This window comes from Siniperca chuatsi, linkage group LG11 (genome assembly GCF_020085105.1).
Source record: "Siniperca chuatsi isolate FFG_IHB_CAS linkage group LG11, ASM2008510v1, whole genome shotgun sequence".
In the NCBI taxonomy this organism is placed as follows: domain Eukaryota; kingdom Metazoa; phylum Chordata; class Actinopteri; order Centrarchiformes; family Sinipercidae; genus Siniperca; species Siniperca chuatsi.
In genome coordinates this window covers 14,803,022-14,821,150 of record NC_058052.1, presented here as the reverse complement: position 1 = coordinate 14,821,150, position 18,129 = coordinate 14,803,022, and the positions used below count along the sequence as shown (strand labels likewise).

At 42.8% G+C, this 18,129-nt stretch overlaps 1 protein-coding gene across 5 annotated transcripts in view; it reads right to left on the bottom strand.

Moving 5' to 3' along the window:
* Positions 1–18,129, bottom strand: part of slit1a (slit homolog 1a (Drosophila)) — an 88,728-nt gene that overhangs the window by 7,588 nt on the left and 63,011 nt on the right. For 2 of the 5 annotated variants that reach the window (XM_044213183.1, XM_044213186.1), the window contains exons 11-27: positions 16,390–16,461; positions 16,217–16,288; positions 15,838–15,981; positions 14,201–14,364; positions 13,145–13,168; positions 10,131–10,275; positions 9,844–9,918; positions 9,620–9,763; positions 9,362–9,505; positions 9,099–9,265; positions 8,230–8,362; positions 6,228–6,296; positions 6,074–6,145; positions 5,890–5,961; positions 2,192–2,263; positions 837–1,000; positions 63–187 (exon numbers count right to left, since the gene is read on the bottom strand). In XM_044213183.1, the coding sequence (XP_044069118.1) occupies positions 63–187; positions 837–1,000; positions 2,192–2,263; positions 5,890–5,961; positions 6,074–6,145; positions 6,228–6,296; positions 8,230–8,362; positions 9,099–9,265; positions 9,362–9,505; positions 9,620–9,763; positions 9,844–9,918; positions 10,131–10,275; positions 13,145–13,168; positions 14,201–14,364; positions 15,838–15,981; positions 16,217–16,288; positions 16,390–16,461 (1,858 nt within the window). The remainder of the gene's footprint in view (positions 1–62; positions 188–836; positions 1,001–2,191; positions 2,264–5,889; positions 5,962–6,073; positions 6,146–6,227; positions 6,297–8,229; positions 8,363–9,098; positions 9,266–9,361; positions 9,506–9,619; positions 9,764–9,843; positions 9,919–10,130; positions 10,276–13,144; positions 13,169–14,200; positions 14,365–15,837; positions 15,982–16,216; positions 16,289–16,389; positions 16,462–18,129) is intronic. The other 3 variants (XM_044213185.1, XM_044213187.1, XM_044213184.1) reach the window with 2 other exon arrangements.

Genomic DNA, 18,129 nt, shown 5'->3' with positions numbered 1-18,129 from the left:
ACACCTTGAGGTAAACTTTAGTGTATATTCTCAAATAGGTTGTAGCATTGTGTAGCTCTGACCTTGAATCCTGGAGGACAGCTGCACCTGTAGATCTCCATCAGGTCGCTGTGACAGATGCCTTGGTTCAGACAGGGACTGGACAGACAGGGGTTACACTTGGCCAGCACTGCAGTGTCCACATCTCCTAGGGAAATGCCAGACCAATTAGAATGAATTGTATGTAGATACTACTGTTACTTACATTATATTTCCGCAGTGGTGGAAGAAGTATTTGGATATTCAATAAAAGTAGCAATACCACAGTGTAAAAAAATACTCTGTTATAAGTAAAAGCTGTGCATTCACAATTTGACTTTAGTAAAAGTACAAAAATATTAGCATCAAAATATATGTAAAGTACCAAAAGTAAAAGTACTCATTATGCAGAATGGCCCATTTCAGAATAATGTGTATTATATTATTATATTATATTTATTGATGCATTAATGTGTACATCACTTTAATTTTGCAGCTGGTAAAGGTGGAGCTAATTTTAATTACTTTATATACTGTTGGGTAGCTTGTGAATTCAATCAAGGGACCAATGAAGTCTTATCTTAATGTATGATAATACATCATAATTTATTTGTTGATTATATTTGTATTAATAGTCTGAATCTGCAAAGTAGAAAAAGTATAAATTTCCCTCTGAATTTTTGAAGTTGAAGTACAAAGTAGCAGAAAATAGAAATACTCAAGTACATACCTCAAAATTTTACTTAAGTGCATTACTTGAGTAAATGTACTTAGTTAGTTTCCACCACTGTATTCCCGTGACCAACACAATAATTCACCTGTACATTCAAACTTCTTTGCAGGTGTGGTGAGCAGAAGTTTGCCCTCCATGCCTTGCGGGCCAGCACAGCGAGCGATGCCAGGCTCTTTGTAGCCAGTCTTCACCCAGTCAGATAGCCAGCGCAGGCGACAGTCACAGTACAAGGGGTTGGCACCAATTGCCCTGATTGAGCAGAGACAATAAACATATCAATGATTTGATGATGTAGGATGGCTGTGTTATACTTTTTAACCTTATTTAGTTCAGTAACAAATTCTGTCTATGTCACTGTAGTACACTCTATCAGCAGCAGGTGTCTCTACACCCTTACGTAAAACAAACCATGCCAAACTCAACTTGGTGTGCTATACAACTAAAACACATAATAAAACAGATTTAAAGTTTAATGCTCAATGCCACTTTGTGCCATCCATCATCTGGAGGAGGGCTTCTCAATTATAGGCAAAGGTGTGAACAGAAGGCATTCTTAACCACTTCTGTCATGGTGGTCGTGAATCAATGCCGCTTTGTCCTCCTGCTGGATGCACAAACACTCCTGAATCGATGCTGTTCCATTATGGTGGAACACAGGCTCATCTTTCAGGCCGGGCCAATAGCTGACACCTGACATCTGCTAACATGAAAGCCACTTGACTGTGACTGTGGATCAATGGCTCCACTCCGTCACTCCCTTCACCCCGTTTTCACGCAGCCTTGACTCCTGTACTGCTCTCCAAAAAATATCTTTGTTTAGTATTCTCTATCTCCCTTCTTCCTCTCCAACTGTGACACTGATAGGTCTATTGATCAGTGACTGTCAAGGGATTATGTACATATCTAGGCTGGATGACAGAGGGCACCACTGCAAAGATACCTCTGTGTCGTTTTACACATGTCCACAACGGCTACACACCACACACCCGACAGACACACACAAAATTACAGACATAAATAAACAAACCAAAACAAACACTAAAGTCCACAGACCATGGAGAATGTGTGTGCGTCAGTGAACATGTGTGTGTGTTTCGGAGATGTGACAGGGGGATGAGACAGTAGAGGGGTCTGTGTGTTGCTTTAACCACAGGACTGCAGCTGATTAAGGGAGGGCTTGGCTCATGCAGAGCCCACCAAAGAGGACTACAGACAGGCCACTGTGAGCCACACTCTCCGGCTGTCTGACCAGACCCCCTCTGTGACTGAAAGTGTGTATATTATGCATACTGTGTGTGTGCATATATGTGTGTGTGTGTGTGTGTGTGTGTGTGTGTGTGTGTGTAGACTTCACAAACTCAGTGGTAAGTGCAGATGGTATCACAAAAGCTGCCATTGGGGTATAAAGTTGTGTGTGTGTGTGTGTGTGTCACTACTTACAAGTGGGAAAGTGACGCCACATCATTGAAGATGCCATCAGGAAGCTCTGAGATTTCGTTGCCATGGAGAGACCTTAGGGAAAAAAGAGAAGATTTAAAGCAAAAAAGTGTGAGGATTTGCTGGTTTTCTTAGTCTTCTGTTATAGATTGAATATCGATATCGATATTGAATATCTTTGGTTTTGATTTGGTTTTGAACTGTTGGTCAGACAAAACGAGCAATTTGAAAATGTCATCTTGGGCCTTTTTTACAATTTTATAGACAAAACGATTAATCAAGAAAATAATTGGCATATTAAACGATAATGAAAATAAATGTTAGTTGCAGTCCGACATACTATACTTTGTTTTCAGACAACTAAAACCAGGAGGAATATTTATTGAGGAATATTTCAGTGTTGTGTTGGGAGGTAAGTGATTTGTATTTCTGGTTGAGCCTTGTGCAGCTGGTAAAGATGTGAGGCTCTGGAAAAGACTGGTGTCAAGTTTTTATGTGCGTCTGGCTGGCAGGGCCAACAAGTGTACGGGGGGGGGGTAACAGAGTTGCACCACATGCAGGACATTGAAAAACATCGGTGTAACTGTGTGTGTGCAGATTAACAAGTATATTTACATGTTTGCATATTTGGGCACATGCATGTATATTAATGTTTGTGTGCATATAGTCTAATTTGTATATACTGTTATTTTCCTTGCTGTTCTCTGACTACTATCTAGGGTGACAAGCCAACATGGCTTAATGGCTGCTGTAATCCGCAGGGTCATTACCACCTCGAACCCTCAGCTGACCACACACTAATGTTACCACAGCTCAGTCCACAGTACCAATACATGACACATCTGCTCTCTGTGTCTGGATGAAGAGAACTGATGTATAAACAGACTTTGAAAGACTACTTCCTTCTTTGTTTGATCTGTGAATTACCGCAAAGCTGTGGAAGAGTCAGGTGAAAGGATACAGAGGGTGAAGCTGGTCAATGTTAGGATACAGAGCCTGCTTGAGTATGAAAGGGAAAATATACAATGTACCCATCTGTGACAACAAGTTAATTGGCCTGTGTGCAGGGGAGAATGCTTATTAGTGCAGACTGAGTTGTGGTAGTAGGAGAACAGTTAGGATACTGAGGGCATGAAGCCAGCAACAGTGTGCCAGCCAGGCAGAGAAAGGAGCCAGGGAGTCTCCAGGAGGAAACCTGATCCGCTGTTGTACTAACATTCTCTCTCTCTGTCTGTCTCTCTTTCTTTTTCATTTTCTTTTCTACAGCTGTTTATCATTACATCACTCCATCTTACCTATGTCAACTTATCTTAGCTTGGCACAGTTCTCAGAGTGGAATTGCATTTGGTGTTTCAGGACAGGCAAAATGATGAATTATGACTAAAAAGAAGTTCTGTACAATGTGCACAGGCTGTCCAACTTAACTTGTTTGAAATTTTCACAGACTTGTTCACCTGCAAACCAATAATGTTTTGTGATTCTGTGAGTCCTCTGAGCCACAGGTTTTTGCTTTAGCTCTTGTGTTGAGGATCATGTGACAGTGGCATTTACTCACAGCACTGTATCCAACAGCAGCTTGAGAATATGTCAGTTTGGATGTCTTTCATTGAAGGCTTTACTTTCTTTTCCTTTATCACACTCTTTCATATCACTTTCTTTTCTCACAGCTTCCCACCCAAACCCTGGTGGGACACGCCCCAGCGCTGGTTCAGCTCACTCTCCTCACACCTAATACCCAGCAGGCCAATTAGCAGCTTATTAATCTGCAGCTCAAACCACAACCATCATACACACACACACACACACACACGTACACTTACACCAAACCGCACAACATCCATGCCAGGCTCAGACCCGAGGTCTGATTGAAGCCCTGAGCGTTAATGATTCTTCTCCTCTTTACTGCTCTGTAAAGCCAAAGGTGCAGCTTTATAAAGGCTTTGGCACCTCAGTGTGTGTGAGTATGCATGAGTGTGTCCCGCTTGTAGCTGGCTTTAGCATCTCACTGTGGTTTCTATGAAGCTTCCATCGTTGAACTTTGAACCCGGTGTGAGGTCTTAAAGTTGAAACTATTAAATGGAGCTCATTGTCGCTTCAGTTTTGTTGCTTCCCCACAGCATTGGTTAGTAAAAAGATTTTTTTTAAAAAGCTATGGTTAATTGACATTTAATGGGAGGCTTCTGATTGATCACACCAGCAGTAAAGACATCAAAGTTTTCTGCTTCATTTGGACTCCCGTCTGACTGAGACAATAAGGGAGTCCAGACAGTCTGTGCGTATACATGTGTCGGTCTGAGCTTGTATATAATTCTGAGCCTGTACGGTGTGTGTGTGTGTGTGTGCGGGGGCTGGTGTTTGGGGGCTCACATGGCGTCCAGCAGACTTACACAGGGAATATTTTAAAAGTGAAGGTGGCGTGAGTGAGTAAGAGCAGAAATAACGGACGCAGCTTCATTAGAGATCAAAGCAGCTGGCCCGGGCTAGCAAGGCGGCATCAGCTAATGATGACCGAGCTTCACTCTCATTCCACGCTAAAAGGGGCTCTTACGCTTTGTGCCTCGTAATGACTGGGGCTTTAGTCGAATCCTGCCGTAAAAAGAGGCTTTGTTGAAGCTTTGTTGTCAGTAGTAAAAAGTGTGCCTGCTATGAGCACACATGGAAGGCCGATATGTCTACTCCCACACACATACTAACGGGCACCAAGCCAGTAGATGACAAACATGTAAGCTATGCATACATATACAGACACACAGATGCATACATAATCTCATAAGGAGTGCTGCTGGGCCTGGTCTCTGTTTCTCCATCACAGAACTAAACTGTACATTTGAGTTAAAGCGTGAGACATCCAGCTGTTGTATCTTTGGATGCAGGTCCAAAGATTGGTTTGGTTTCGTCATTTATCTGTCGGACGCATTTACATTCTACATCTCAGTTATTTAGCAGACCAATTCATCCACAGGGAGCCCATGGTCACTGAGAGTGCACAATCAAAGACTTCATAACTTCATAAAAGCCTGGAGGCAGAGTCAAAACCATTATGGTTAACGGGGCAAACATTCTCTGGTAATCAGTGTCAGAGTGACTTTGTACAGTGGCTTGTGGGGGAGTGTGTTTGGCCCTGATGGTGAGGCAGTGATGAGCTCGGGGTGTTCAGAGGTGAACAGGCAGACTGGGCAGATGTCTGAAGACGAGGTGTGGGCAGGAGTAGGAGCTGGAACAACACTGCTGCTGCCCCTGTGGCTGCCATTTAAACAGAGAAAATAGGTCGTAGGTTGTGTGTGGGTGTGTGTGTGTGTGTGTGTGAATTCATAAGCTGTCATAACTGTTTAGACTGCTTCAGTCCTCTGGAGTAAATCAAAGATTCTCAGCATCTGCTGCACCGTCTCTGTAGTCAGTGAAAGCTGTAAAAATATCCTCCTTAATAACTCATTTAGTCTGAAAGTGAATTTTCTTTCATCTTTCAAAATAACTTCAATTGTTTCAGATGAAGTTGCCGTTTTGAGCATTGTGTCAAAATTATGTGACAACAAAGAAACATTTAAAACATTTGATTTGCACGGGAAAGAAGAGAAACTCTTATACCACTGGCAAGATACATTTTGTATTAATAATAGGATATTAAGACTCTACCCTAGGCAGACATACTAAGATGAACTTTCACATATATGCATGCATTTAATATATAAAAATAAACTCACAGCAGTCGGAGAGAGTGTAGTCCACTGAACGCCATTTTGGGGATACAGCGCAGGGAGTTGTAGCTCAGGATTCTGCAATGTAAAAATAATTACATATGTATGTATATAAAATTCAGCCGTTTCCATCCTACTGTCAGCACTAGAATGAAATACTAGCTCTTGGCTGAGGCTGGTCAGGACTTACAGAGTAGTGAGTTGGCTCATATTAGAGAAAGACGAGTTGGTCAGAGAGTTGATCTTGTTGTTGCTCAGGTCTCTGAAAGGAAAATTAAAAAGGCATAAGTTCACTATATTGATCTGCAAATTGAGACAGAGGAGGCAGACAGAGAAAGACTTACACCAGCTGTAGGTATTTGAAGGCAGACAGTTCCTTTGGCACAACACTGAACTGGTTTCCATCCAAATACCTGAACAAAGAGACACAAACAGTTCAGTTAATGTATATATGTATGTAATAAAATGAAGATATTTCAGAAGATACGTTATGTATCCTGAAACAGTCTTCAAAATACAATATTTTCACAATACTATGTAACACTCTGCAGTCAACGATTTTAATGTTGAAATGGAAAGTTAATTCTTGACCTTGAAAAACCTAAGATTGCTGCTGAGGAAGATTCTGATAAAACTGCAACTGCTTCACAGTAAAAGTCTTACTGAGACTTATGGCTTTTACTGTGAAGGTGCTGCAGGAAGTATTGAATTATTTGATCAAACATATTTTTATTGAGCAGTTTGGTTCATATAAAGATGACAGTGAACCAGTTGTTGCTCAGTTTAACAATTTTAAAGCCAAAGGATGTGATATACAGGTATCCCCTTCAATTCAATCAGTATGTACAAAAACAAGTTTCAAGCTGCAAGGTACTTAATGAGGGGTTGCCAAATTCTATCAAGGAAGAATTATAGTAACTGAGGACACCATATTTTGTATTAATTAGGTTTTAGCTGGTGTTAAAAGTTGATTTAACTCTATATATAAATTTTATTCCACTTTTCGTCAGCAGATTAGTTTTACTTTGTGAACTGGTTAGGTGAATCGCTTGAGGCAGTTACTGCAGGGCATCACACTTTTTACACAGAACACTTTTTCCCATGCTGTTGCAGCCAATTTCATCTCATGTTACACCAAATAGCGAAATGTTTTGTCTTTCTTTTTTTACTTTTTTTTCTCCACACAATATTGTGTCTCATGCCTAGAAGTCACGCTTAGTAGGCATCTTATATAAGCATTCCTGTTCCAGACACAACTGGGTTATATATCACTACTGGAACTGAATAACTGGACAAAGACAGCAAACATATTACATTCAGTGACATTTTTGTGATTTTCTGTTCAGCAGCAATTTCTGAATGTGACTGTGAATGGTTCAAATGCTTTTGTGTTCGTTCATGCACGTGTGTGTTAACATACTGATGTATGCACAAGCCACCACCCGGCTGACTGCCAACACAAAGTGGTACCAGAGGACTGTCACCTTGATAAATGGCTGATTTCAGGCCTGGTCCCTCTGAATGCAGCTGCAGGGGCTTTCTCCTGCTATTGTTGCTGACTGTACTCAGGGTGGGGGTTACTGGTTAGTTAGGGGGGCCTTTGGGTTCAGAGGTAATGATAGGTAATGATGGTGCAGAGGACACTTGGGATAATGATGGAGTAGCAAACTCTCCAGATGACTAGATGAAAGCCCATAACAGAGGGGCACACCTGGTCACACCTGCTGGGACAATGACAGGCCCGAAGGCTTGCACAGCATGTGTGTACATGTGTGTGTGTGTGTGTGTGTGTGTGTGTGTGTGTGTGTGTGTGTGTGTGTGTGTGTGTGTGTGTGTGTGTGTGTGTGTGTGTGAGTTAGTCTGAACCACTTGAAGCAGTATTGGAAAGTTCCAGACCTATTCCATTCCCTCCCCTTTCCATTGAAAACTGCTCATTAAAATGTCCTCTTGCTCCCCTATGCTCCTGTGGACAGGCTTTTGGCCCTCACACAAATATGCACACAAACACACACACACACACTCTGATCCTTGGCTCTGAGTGTGAGAGTGACATCAGTGCTAGCCCCGAGGGCTGCAGGGAACACAGAAGAAGAATGTCTGAGAGAATAACTGCAGGGTTTATTGACTCCTTTTCCCTTCTCCAAATGATGAGATCTGTTTGCTTTGCCTCCACTAACTCTTATCTCTTTCATGCCTCCTAAGATCCTCTCTATCTTTTTATAGTGTCTCCTTTACTTTCCGTTCCAGACCTGTCTCCATCAAAGCCAGACAAAGTAACAATAACACCTGGAATTTAAATTGATAAGATATAAATGCATTTAGCATAATTAATGCCAAGGAACTCACAGTTCAGTCACGTTTCTGGGGATGCCTTTGGGCAGTGTGTGGAGGTGCTTGTTACTGCAGCGCACCACAGTCTCCAGGCAAGTACATTCACTGGGGCACTGGGGTCTGGGCACACAGCTTGACTCCTCTTGGCCTGGGAAAAAAACAGAGGAGATAGAGGGGAGTCACATACCAGAGAGGAAGAGAAAGGAGGAATGCCCAGGAGGGTAGGAAAGACGTGGAAAAAGGCCAAATAAGAGCTGGCGTCCCTTGCAAAAAATGATGCATAAGAAAAAAATTTACAAATAATAGAAAGACAAAGAAAACCTAAAGGCAAAAAGTTGATGTTGAGGCATTAAGACAATGAAAAAAGAGGAAGTGAAAAAAGTAAAACAGGACAGAGAGAGCGGAGCCTCACTAATGTAATATCGACCAGCAAGAGCAAAGAATGGAAGCTGCCCGAGGCCTGAAGACAAGTCTAACATTCATTCAGGTGCAAATAGGCTGACTGGTCAATAAGGCAAACAGCTCAATAGCTCCACTCAGCCCGGCATCGACCAGCAGCTTAGGAACTGCTGAGTAGCAATCTATTCAGTAAACAAAAGAATCGCACAATAGCTGTCATTATTTAAGATGATCTCAGACACTTTAAGCAGGTCTTGCTCATAACGTATTGCAGAGTAGAGTGCAGTTAAAATCTTCATCAGTCAGACGGGTTAGTTTCACACATTCTGGAGGTCATCTACTATATTGAAGATGTTTATCTCCTTTCAAAGAGACAGATTACTTAATTTAAACTGGAGAAGCTGCAACAAAAGTTCAGATACAGATACAGAAAGAGAAGATGACTCAGATCACGATAGGCAGTTGAGTGTCTTGGCACCACCTACCCTCCTCACAGCGGAAGTCAGGCAGAGCCACATCCTGCAGAGGGATCTCCTTCAGGAAGCCAGGACGCTGGCACCGAGGGTTACCTGTCACAATCTTCCTACTCCTCAGCCAATCACCGAGCCAGGCCAGCCGGCAGTCACAGTTGAAGGAGTTGGCCAAGAGGTTACTGAGAGAGAGTGAGCATAAGAGAGGTTGTAAGAGCTTTAAAACTTGAAATGCATGATTGAAGGTAGGTGTGTGTGTGTGTGTGCCAGGGCCTCACAGGGTGGAGAGAGTCTGCAGAGTGTCGAAGGCTCCAGGAGTGATCGTGGTCAGCTGGTTGTCATACAGAGACAGCAGGCGGACGTTGTGCAGCCCTGTGAAACTGTCGTTGTGGACACAACTGATCTTGTTGTTCCTTAGCATCCTAAAGAGGAAAGAAATTAAACAGTTCAGCCTAAAGATCTGAAATGTTATCTTGCATTTTTAGAAATATCAACAGGCCTGAGTGTGTGATTGTGTGCGATTGTGCATCACTCACAGCATACGCAGTCCCTCAAGGCCACGGAACATCCCGCTTCGGACCGAGTCGATCTGATTGGCTGTGAGGTGAAGCTCATTGACAGACGATGCACCTTCAAATGTCCCATCTTCAATCTCTGTGATCTTGTTGTTGCTGAGGTTACTGTGGGGAAGAAAAAAAAACATGTCAGAAAAGTAGATGTAATAATGTTTAGAGAAAAGTAAAATGAAAGTTTCACTTACATTTTCTTTAGCTGGGAAAGGTTCTTAAAAACTCCAGTTGCCTCCAGAGTGGTGAGTTCATTGTTGTTAAGGCGGCTAGAGAGAAAAAGTTGAAAAGGTTTAACCATACAAACAGACAAATCTATTCAAATTTATAGTTCTCTTTAAATATTCAACTTTGTATTTCCTTCAAATCAAATTCAAGGGTTCATCTACTCTTTCACAGTTCTTTTCATGCTATCTCGGCTCACTTCGTCTCTTCCTTTATCTCTTCCTGCTAGCAATAGTTTTTCTTCCTGATTCCTTACAGTTCAGTGGTGGATGCAGGGATGTGTTCGGGGATCTTGGTGAGCTTCAGGTTGGAGCAGTCCACTACGTTCGACTCACAGCGGCACTTGGGAGGACACACTGGATCACTGTTACAGGCATTATTCAGACGGGTGTCCTCTGTACCTGAATGGGAGAAAAGGCAAACATATATACTCTTACAACACAAAATGACATCAGCCTCACTTTACCATGATGCTCTTAGTCACACATCTGCTCCCTCCACAGCTGCATATCAGTAGTTTGTCCTGTTGTGATCTAAAAAGAGGCTTCCCTACCTAACCTTAGGTGCCCTTAAGAACGTCCTGCAGCTCTCCTACCATTCACAGGAGAGAGATGAATGGGTGGGGGCGAGGGTGAGTTATTTTAGAGAGGTGATAGAGTGGGAGCAGTGGGGTGAAAGAACAGTAGCAGGGGAGATTGAGATAGGGATGCCAAAGAGGATTTGGACTGCCAGCTTCAGTGAAGCAGAGCACCCTAGAGAGAGAGGATGGTGGAAGAGAGGTGGAAGCAGGAAGCATGCGTAGACAGGTGGAGTCAGACAGGGGAGAAGAGGGAGGAAACAGGAAAAGGAGGGCATGAGGGACATAAATGCATGCAGGAAAGAAAAGAAGGAAAGAAGTGAAAGAAGACAGATGAGAGAGAAATGAAAGGTGAGTGGCGGAGGTGCAGAGAGACGGCTGTCCTGATAGAGGAAGAGCAAGAATGAGGGAGCAAGGGGAATGTGGGACATTTTCCTGCACCTCTTCCATCTATGAATAGATGTAACGTGCCAAAAAGCGTGCTGCCAGTTACATCATGGCTGCTCAATAATGGAACAGCACAGGGAGCCACTTAGAACAGTGTGTGTGTAAGTGTGTGTATTGTGTCTCAGTGTCTGCGTATATATGTGTGTATATGTGCGTGTAGAGCTTATGTGTGTGCATATGTTTCATTTAGAGGGCACAGCTCAGCGTTTGCTGTTAGGATATCGTTTTGTGTCCCGCTCCCTCTTGCATGCTAACATTGGTGCACCTCTCTGCCTGAGGTTTGGAGATTACGTCAGTGGGATGCCGTGGGGCACTCAGACAACAATCATGAGCAGTAAAACCTCAAACAACCAGGACTAAATCCAACAGTTGAATATCAAAAATTTGTCTAAATAAATGGAGCGGCATCTGAAACCATAACCTAACCCCAAACCCTCATCGCTGACATTATTAGAATACAGTTGGACAGTGAGAGAGTGAATTACATTCACAGAAATGACTTCCTCTGGCTGTCTGTGCAAACTTTTCCTGAAGCTGTGTCACTTCTCAGAGTGGCTCAGTGGAGGGTGCAGATAGACACAGTAATGCAGGTCATAAAGGAACTTTCCCTCGCTAGGCCAGACAACAGGAAAAGGCATTTCCTGCTACAGAGGAAGCAATGAAAGTACAGCACAGCGCTTTGATCTTGAGGATGTAGAGGAGCCAGGGGACATTCGTGAGCCTGAGTCATCGTCATCGTCACAAGTGCATGGTGGCGACACTTTTACTGTCAGCAGATTTAAACGAAACTGAAGAAAACACAGAGGAGAGGGATGAGGTTTTTCCCTCTCTGAGGTGCAAAATGACTCATCGCTGGAGTTGTAGAAGTTCTCATAATTCCCTGCAGTTTGGTTCCTCATTATCGATGTTTTATGGAATTCCTGTGCTGTCAGCGATTGTGTGTGTTGAGTGCATGTGTGTGCGTATTGTGGAGGCTTTTATTGTTATCATTCAGGGAGGGTGAAATTCTCATTAATCACATTTGGCTTTGATCTTCCTTCTGCTTACATAGTACTCCCATTTGTTCTCTATGCCAATGTGGAGCTTTATCTCAGCTTAGCACACAAAGACACATTAATTTACACACACACACGCACAGACACACAGGCATAGACACTGAATCACTCAAGCATCTGTACCACACACACACACACACACACACACACACACACACACACACACACACACACACACACACACACACACACACACACACACACACACACACAGTTCGACACACATCACTGCTCCTCCTAGTTATTTTCTTGGAAGTGCTCTTGTTAAGAGGTCCGGAAACATCCGCTGATAGGAATCTGGGTCCTCTGGTGGGCTTTATTTTCTTTAGCATTTACTGATAGAAAGGACACACTTTCCTTCCCCTCTGTCCTTCTCTCCCTCCCTCCTTTTCTGCCCCTCTTGGTGAGTGACTGTCTGTGCTCATGCCAAAGCAAAGAGCCACTTCCTTTTGACTCTATCTGCTGAGACTGTTAGGAAAACAGACCTGAGGAGAAACAGACGCTCTCACGCGTATATCACATTAAAATGCCCTATAATGCCCAGAGTTTTTTCTGTGCAGATCATTTCCTCTGAAGTTCATCCTTCCATCATCCACATTAAAGGATGATTCCGGTTTATTATAACTTAGGTCTTTCATAGTTTTGGCCATTATTTCAAGAAATTATGGAGGTAAAACCAAAAGTGAGTGCACCAGAAATGTTTGTAATAATCCCTCATTGTACAGGAAAACTGTTTGCACATAACTATGGCAAGTATGGTAGGTTAAAGTTGAACTAGGAAGTTAGTTTGTAAACTGTGGTAGATGCAAACAACTGGGCAGTTTCTCTTGTGTTTTCTCTTCCACAGCACTTTGCCTAAACTGTGGGTTTCTTTAAAACCTCTATGATCATCTGAATGCTTTGTGTTTCTTGCCCCGTCTGAATTTTTAGCATCGTTGCCATGTTTCCAGCTCTCAGCTCTCAGCAATTAACTTGGTAAATAAAATGTTATTATTACCGAAAGGAATGATGGCAAACTACAAAAATAAGAGCCAAGTTGTAATAAACTGAAATTATCGTTTAACCTGTGGGAGATTTTTATTTGAATGAACAGTAAGTAATGGAAAAAATTATGCCACTACATGGCTGTGGGTGGATAATTAAAGAAAAGAGAAAGACAATGATAGGTGTGAACATTTACAAGCCACTCACCTGGGATGAAGTACTGCTCTTTGGCTGTGATGGAGAAAAGAAAGAGGGACGGATGTCAGTGAGACCAGTCTGGTCTGCATAGCTGTGGTGATGCTATATCTCAGAACAGTCATATATAGAGCTTATATATGACGACACATGACTCAAGGTATATGACAGTTAAACAGAGAAGCCTAGGACTATCTCTGTGTATGGCAATGTGGAGAAAATTGTAACAATGTTAAAAGGTGGTAAATATTTGGCTGTTGCTAAGGAAGAGTGACATGAGGGAAAGAGGGAGACAGTGAGAAAGACAGAAAAAAGGAAAAAGACTAAAAAGGGGAGCAAAAAAGAAAGGGAAAAGAGAGAGAAAAACACATGGACTCCCTTCTTTACTAGGTCCAGCCAAACAAATGAGGCTATAAAGAAGTGTGAAACCTCAGCAGTGCAGAGTGCCAGACAGCGTAGCATACTGCATAAACACAATTGTGGGCACAAGGTGGAGGGAGTAGGGATGGTGAGGCCTGAATAGAGAATTGCAGAGGAGTGGGAGGGTGTGAAGGAAACCTGAGCCTGGCAGGCAGAGAGCGATGAGCGGGCAAGTGGAGATGAAGGGGAGCCTGAGATTGGCAGAGGGCAGAGGAATGGTGGGCACGTACAGAAACTCTAGCCCTTATACCAGCCTCGACTGGTGATCTCAGCTCACTGCGGTTTGAATGTGAAACCAGACTCACAATGTGGTAATATGGAGGGGAAATGGAGAAACAGCGAACGATCCCTCTCTCCTTGGCCCCAAGTTCATCTGGGGAGATATTGATCGAGGAGCACCGGCACAGCAAATGATAGGCTGAATAAAACCTTTTGCCAGGAATGATCACTCGTTAAATGTGGTATGAGGTAGAGGGAACAATGCAGAGATAATAGCCACTCCCAGGGGAGAGAAAGAGAGAAGAGTAGAACAGCGAGAGACAAGTGGAATAAAAACAACAAAGCCTGTCTGAGAGACAGAGAGCCCGAGAGAGAAATAACAAGGAGACATTTGGAGACAGTGACAGTGACACTGAGCCACCGGCCTACCGGAGCAGCGGAATTTCTTGCTCTTGATCTGTCCGATACGTTTGTTTGCAAGTCGGCGAGGGCTGGCACAGCGAGCGCCGCTGGTCTCGATGGGGTTGGAGCGCAGGTAGTCCGCCAGCCACTTCAGATTACAGTCACAAATAAATGGGTTCTGGGCCAGGTGACTGGAGGAGAGGGAGGGGAGAGGTGGATTGTAAAGAAGGGGTAAAGGTAAGAGAGATAGATAGAAGAAGAAAGGGAAGAAAGAGTGAGAGGGGAAAAAAGGAACACACATGAAAACTGATGGGATAAAGGCCAAGAATGAATAATTGCTTACTGGCTGCTGGCTGTAGCTTCATATTTACTGTACAGACATGACCGTGATATGGATGTACTCATCTAACTTGCGACAAGAAAATAAATAAGCGTACAGTATTTCACAAAATGTCAAACTATTTCATTAATGTTGTAAACATTTGTGTTATCTAAATTAATGATTCTGGGAAAACTACTCAAAACTACCTAACAAAATTAGCTACTGAAGTTCTTGTTGTACACATATTAAGAGTTAAGTGCAGAACAGTGGAACACAGTAAATTGCTCTGAACATCAGTTTGATTATTTGATATGTGATTTTGCATGCATTTGATATACTGTGATCCACTCAGTCAACTCAGTCTAACTATGGTTATTTTGGAGGTTGTAGTTTGTGATACTGGTGAATTATATTAGAAATATTTCTAATATTTGGTCTATAAATGGAGTTGACAAAAGATTAGAAACACCTCTAAGTATAATGCAATACAATTCAATACAAAGCACAGCATCCAAAATGACCATAAAATGGAATTAACATCTCTTAAACATTATAACTTTGTGAAGGTAGAATTTATTGTAAGGCTGTTGACTTAGACTGCTTAAGTTTTAGCTAGGTGTACTAAATAAACTGGCAACTGAGTGTATATAGATATTGCAAAACATGCTTGTTGATATTGACCTATTGAATTTAACCATATCACCCAGCTCTACTTCAGTTTAAAGAGTGTGTGCTGCCATCCAAATTATGAAGTCAATTTTGATGACTAGAGACTGGGGGAAGGCTCTACGTGTACTTTACCCCTTTTACAGACTGCAGGCAAAACAAGAAGCTTGTTTTAGACCCTTAAACCCAGTGCCCTCTATGTGTGTGTGTGTGTGGTGAGCTAAGGGGCAGCACTATCCATCATCTTCAACAGGTGTCTTGTATGTCTTGTATTTGCATATGGATGACAATGTCATGCAGTGTGTTTCAGACATGGTAGATGCCATGGTGTGGGGTCTGTATTGATCTGTGGTTTGCCTTGTTTATTGGCAAAGGAAAAAAAGGAGACATTCATTTCAAAAGAATTGGTGCTGTCTGGGGAAAGAGTGGGTGTGGTGTGTGTTGTTTTTGATCTCGATCTGGCCGCAGTAGCTGTGTGTGTGTCCGTATGTGTGAAGATGATAGATTTACTCTCCTCTCTACCTCATGATTCCATTCCCGTGTTATTACACAGACCTGCGAGTAAACAACTCTTGTGTTGGCTCATATTTTATGGTGATGGCTCAGTATGTGTCAGAGCGTGTACAGCGGCATGTTTATGTGTGTGTGTGTGTGTGTGTGTGCGTGTTTGACTCACAGGGTCTGTATAGCTCGTAGTGAAGTGAAGGTGCCCTTGGCGAGGGTTTGGATCTTGTTGTCATAGAGCGATAGCAGCGAGAGATTCTGCAGGTCCTGGAAGGCGTTGGCACGAACGCAGTGAATCTTATTGGCATTCAGCAACCTGAGAGAAGGGGGAGGAAGAGGAAAAAAGAGGTTGGGAGGAAGGAAAAGAAGGAGGGAAGCAGCTTGTCAGAGTTTCTTTATACATTCATTTATTATGCATTCCATCTAGAAAACTATGCACAGGTACAAAGTTTATGTGAAGGTTATGACTCCTTCACTGAGTGGGAGTAAAGGATGCCTGGTATTCAATATGTCTGCAGTCAGTGTATCAGCAGAGTGTGTTTTCTGCTTACAGCAGTTGCAGGGCATAGAGGCCGTCAAACACCCCCTTGGGCAGGTCGGTGATCTTATTTCCATACAGCACGCTGGGAAATCACAACACAGGCTTGCGTTAGACAGACGAAATGACAACTGAATGGATATTTATGTGCACACACATGCACAAACTCGGTTTGGGGCCACTTACAGGGAGTTGAGGGAGCGTAGGCCCTGGAAGGCATCAGGAGCTATCTCTGAGATCTGGTTGTTGCTCAGGTCTCTGCATTGAAGAAGAAAGCCAGAGAATTAAAAGTCAAGGAAATTGAGATTTGGGGAAAAAGTGGGAGGTTTGACCCCACTTTCACCTGGCTGTCACCCTCATTGGAAGGTGGGGTGGATGTAACGCCCCTGCTTGACGCTGGCAAGCGAGTGGGAAGCAAATGTAGTGTGAGCTGGGTGAAGATCCAGCTCTCTCCCATATTTGATGGTGCGTCCCTTCAAGGGATTTGATGAAATGGAGCGGGCTAGAGTCTCGTAGCCAATCAAAACATTTACTCATATTATTTGTGGCCTATCAGGCTGTGTTGTATCATGGTGAGTGTGTGTGAGTAAAAATAGGGTGCAGGGATGAAATCCAAAGCAAAATACAGTAGGCTGTTTCTGAACATAGCCGCTGTTAATAGGATCCACAGGCCTCTCCCCACAGGATAACCACTAAGCCTGTGTGTCTATGTGTTTATGTGTCTGTGTGTCTGTGTGAGTAAATGCAACAGTAAATGAGGAACAGTGGGACAGAAAGAGAGAAAGACAGATGGAGAGAGAGAGTTAATGGAGTATGTGCACTGAACTCCAGTCGACTGGATACCTTTGAAGGAAAATCATCATGTGGTGAAGAAGAGGGATATTTTCTCATTTGGGGGTAACAGTTAAATAAGTACCCATTTGTCTTCTTGCAAAGGACTGAGGTTTCCTGGAAATGAAAACGTGGCGAAGGAGCCAACATCTGCACTGGCGTGTGTCTGTAAATTCAGACGCTGGAGTGTTTGTGTATGTGTCGGTGTGTGAGGGCTGTTACTGCATCTGTGTCTTAAGGGATGGTTCATGTGTAGGTCATCCAAACCGGGACAAGGTGAAAGAGAATGTGTGTGGTTGGCATTTACTGGGAGAAGCGGACACGTGAGGTCAGGAGAGGCATTTTCACACATACCTGCGCACACCACGAATAAACAAACAAATACACAAATAAACACACAAAAGCCTATAGAAAACTTTAACATTGCCCTATAATCAAATATTTTACAACATTTTCCATACATAATATGCCAGAAAAAAAACACAAAATATAAAACATATGAACATCTGGAGAGCCTGACCCAGGAGAGTGACCATATTCATCATGATGGATTGATGCGGTCTACACACAATGTGTATTGAGGGTGTTGGAAACAGGACAGGCTGGGCCAGTGAGGGCACATAGCCAGCTGAATCAACAGAGGCACTGAGGGTCAACACAGACATGCAGCTATGTATTGTTGTTGCTAAATGCAGAATCAGCAGCAGCAACGGTAGCAGGTTGTGTCTGTTCGGAAGAGCAGATGGAGAGAACAACACATTCTCACTGCCATCAAATCTGGTTTGTATATGTTTATAAAAACAACAACATTGTCTATTATATTTGTATTATATAAAAAGGGATAACCTTTTTTTCATTATAATATTGCAAACTGCATTTTTTTCTTTAAAAAAACATGGGGTTAAGCTTAGACATCTTTATTAGAGTTTCACTTAACTAAATGTGAAAACCTGACATGCTTGGTTGACTCCACAAGGTTCACAATTAATTTATGAATATTTCGAACAAATCCCGTGAGATTAGGGTCAGGGGTGCTACAGTAAGATAGCAGCTGCTCAATGCGATTTCTGTTAACCAGTGCAGTTTGTTAAGGTT